The sequence below is a fragment of the Pundamilia nyererei genome, unplaced genomic scaffold (assembly GCF_000239375.1).
Source record: "Pundamilia nyererei isolate P.nyererei 1_Seehausen unplaced genomic scaffold, PunNye1.0 scaffold03581, whole genome shotgun sequence".
In the NCBI taxonomy this organism is placed as follows: domain Eukaryota; kingdom Metazoa; phylum Chordata; class Actinopteri; order Cichliformes; family Cichlidae; genus Pundamilia; species Pundamilia nyererei.
The window spans coordinates 1-3,477 of NW_005190982.1; the positions used below are offsets into that span (position 1 = coordinate 1).

General features: G+C 37.6%; 1 protein-coding gene across 1 annotated transcript; it reads left to right on the top strand.

Moving 5' to 3' along the window:
* Positions 1-242: 242 nt before the first annotated feature.
* On the top strand, positions 243-3,311 carry LOC102211395 (regulator of telomere elongation helicase 1-like; the record flags this gene model as incomplete). The annotated part of the gene is made up of 6 exons (XM_005755823.1): positions 243-328; positions 1,124-1,201; positions 1,352-1,429; positions 2,621-2,767; positions 2,889-3,004; positions 3,188-3,311. Coding segments are annotated over 6 exons (629 nt in total), but the record flags the coding sequence as incomplete, so codon positions are not given.
* Positions 3,312-3,477: the final 166 nt, after the last annotated feature.

The window sequence follows — 3,477 nt, forward strand, 5'->3', positions numbered from 1 at the left end:
AAAAAAAAAAAAGTTAGCGTCCATCCTTCGGCTGTATGTTGTAATGTTTTGTTTTTTTAGAAATCTCTCGATCAGAACATGGCGTATTATGTTTAGGTGGAAACTAGCGAGCTAACTCTCTGCTAACTTTTAACTCTGTTAAATTTCATAAATTCTATTTTCACAGATGCCTGGATTTTAAACTTAATTGTTACCTTGGTTTTGATTGTGATACAGTTTTGTAACTTGTGTTCTTTTCTCAGCCAACCTGAGTTGTCTGGTTCCTCATGGACTTTTAGTATTTTTCCCTTCCTTTCCTTCAATGGAAAAAACATTGGAATTCTGGAGGGTAAGTGTAATTCAGCAGAATCACCTATGGAAAACCATATGGGTTTGGGGGGTGTTTTGTTGTTTTTTAGCTTTTCTAGTCACTTTTATGTTTTGTGTTCTCTTTCTCCATGAATTATATTTTGTATTGTCTAGCAAATTAGAAATACATTTAATGGAAATTTAATATACAGACAACTCTGCTATTGTTTCCAGTGGATGATGGGCCATGCAGACAAGCTTTTGCAACAGTCGTATACGGATCGAATGGCCCGGAGCAATGTGCCAGACACCCTTCTCAAAGTCCACAAAACTTTGAGAAGTTTTGTGGACTTCTAACTATACCCTTACGTTCACGTGGTCTGTCCAGCATTCTCCCTGGTAACCCTGTCCCGGGTAGTGGGAACTGTTCCTTTGACGTTCTATTACCAGGGGCCTTTTAAATTGCTCTTTGTGTGGCCCCTCAACCAGGACCAGTTTGCCATGGGTGACCCTACCACAGGGTAAATAGCCCCCTCACAATTTAGCCTCTGGGATACCTGGGACATACAAACCCCTCCACAACGATAAGCTGGTGGGGTGGGGAGCCATCAGGGTGCGTAAGGGTACAGTGTGCATATTTTAAAAAATAGCATGTAAAGATATCAAAATATAAATGTAATAATTAAAAGTAAAAAGCCTTTTAACCAGTATGAACTCATTTCTTTCTTTCTTTCTTTTTAAATGAGGTACTCCACAGTCAATTTAATCATTTATAGCAATCTAAGATGTTACTGTATAAAGTAATTTCCTGCGTGTGTATATGTGTTATCACCAGGCTACCGGACATACAAACCGCATTGAGAAGTTAAAGCCCATGTTTGTTGAACCTACAGAGAAGGGCACCTTTAATGAAGTTAGTATTTATTTATATTTTAGGTGTCGTATCACTCGGCTGTGAACCCCTCTGTAAACATTTCACATCTAAAGAAATATCCTAAGCTTTTTATAGTTATAAAAATCTAAAGATTTGAAAGAAATTGAGCTTCTTTCTGTCTATTCCTAGGTCATTGATGGTTATTACACCAAAGTCAATGATCCCCGATCCAAAGGAGGAGCCTTCTTTGGTGTGTGTCGAGGGAAGGTGAGGAGGCTGTCCATGGACTCTGCAAAAGTCCTACAATGTTTTCTGTTGTCATGTTTCAGCTCCAACTTTTGCTGTATAGTGTGGGTATACAGATGTGATCAGAAGTTTACATACAATCATCATGATCATGAATGTTCGTACAAATCATCTATCTGTACATACTTGATAGTTGGTGCAGTGTTGTTAGGTGTTAAGCCCTCACTTTTACTCGTCCAAACACACCTTGTAATTGTGGACAACAACTCGATCATTGTTTTTCTCGGTCCAAAAAACTGTTCTCCAGAAATCATTTGGCTTATCTATGTGGACACCTGCAAATGTTGTAGTTGTTGATATCCTAGAGTCCCCCCCTTCGGAGCATGGTAAAGTAGTGAGTCATTTGAATATCTTGTATTTAATTGAAGTTGTTTGAACTAATGATCTTGGAATTGCAGTTCAGAATGGTTCCAAGAGACCTTCCCAATTTACATAAACTGAGTTCCTTGGACTTTCATGTTGTTCTGAGTATTTGTCCTTTTTATGCTTGCAAAGAGAAACTTCCAGCTGTAATAAATCACAATCACTGATGAGTTTATTGGCCTTGACCTCATCAATTTAAAAGACAAAGACCTTATGAATGATTTAAGTGGATGTCTGTTGATATTTGAGTTTATTATATGCCTTTGACCCTGTGCGATTAATATAAAATCTCAATTAATTTAAAGTAGTGCATCCAATAATGTTCAAGTCATAATAGATGAATGCTGTAAAACCATTTCAACCTGGAAAGAGCAGTTGAAAGAAATCATTAGAAGCCCAAAATAATCATGACATTCATACCCATGATGAGTGTTCATAAACTTCTGATCACAATTGTATATGATATTCAAAGGACATGTCATATCTTTGGTACCCTTGTCCTCTTGTGTCAACATCAGGCAATTTTTTTTCTTTTGTTTACAAGTGTATTACCATACAATGTTTTGGGAATGACTGTTCATTTTTGTGACATGAATATCTCTCTTTGTTAGCCGTTTTATGCTGTTTTTCCCTTTTGCAACCTACCTCTTTTTCTATGATGGCTGTGACTAATTGGATAAACATTTAAGAAAACGTAGATATGGAGTTAGGATTCTCTTTCATTTTAATGTAGGGTTACACAAAAACCTTCTCTCAAAGCTGCTATGTAATTATATCTTCTTGTCTTAGGCAAGCGAGGGTCTGGATTTTGCAGACATGTTTGGTCGGGGTGTCATCATTACTGGCCTTCCTTTCCCTCCAAAAAAAGACCCTCGCGTTGTCCTGAAAATGCAATTTTTGGATGAGATGAATCAAAAGAATTCTGTAGGGCAAAAGGTGAAAGAAAATCAAAAAAGTTAATTATTGAGGTACACTAAAGGATTGCTTGGTCGTATAACGGTAGTTGGATTTCTACGTGTGTGTGTGTGCGTGTGTGTGTGTGTGTGTGTGTGAACAGTACTTATCAGGGCAAGACTGGTACAGACAGCAGGCTTTCAGAGCTGTGAATCAGGCCATTGGTAGAGTGATTCGTCACAAGGAAGACTATGGAGCGATCTTCTTGTGTGATCAGAGGTCAGATATAGACCAGGTTTACTTAATTAAGTAACATCATACAAGAGGGAACATTCTCCACTATACCAGACAGTGTCTCAGAAGCTTCACATTTAAAAAATTCTCAATTAAGTGCTTAGTTCACCTTATTAATTGAAAATGTAAAAAAGTATTCTTAAACTAAAATGAAAAGTTTCCCAACAGATTTAAAAATGCTGATACCCGGGCCATGCTTCCATCGTGGGTGAGGTCTTATGTGCGCCTCTATGACACCTTTGGCAATGTCGTCCGTGATGTCTCTCAGTTCTTCAGGACTGCACAAAAAATGGTGGGTAGTCGCACCTGCACAGTTCATACAATGCTGCAAATTCTTTCATTATTCAGTTTTGTTAAGGAACCAGCTAATAGTACTGTTGGTAATCCAGATTTGTGGGTAGGTTTTTTAAGCTTTGAAAAGATAGGAAACTTGAGTTGTGATTTAAAACAAAAAAAAA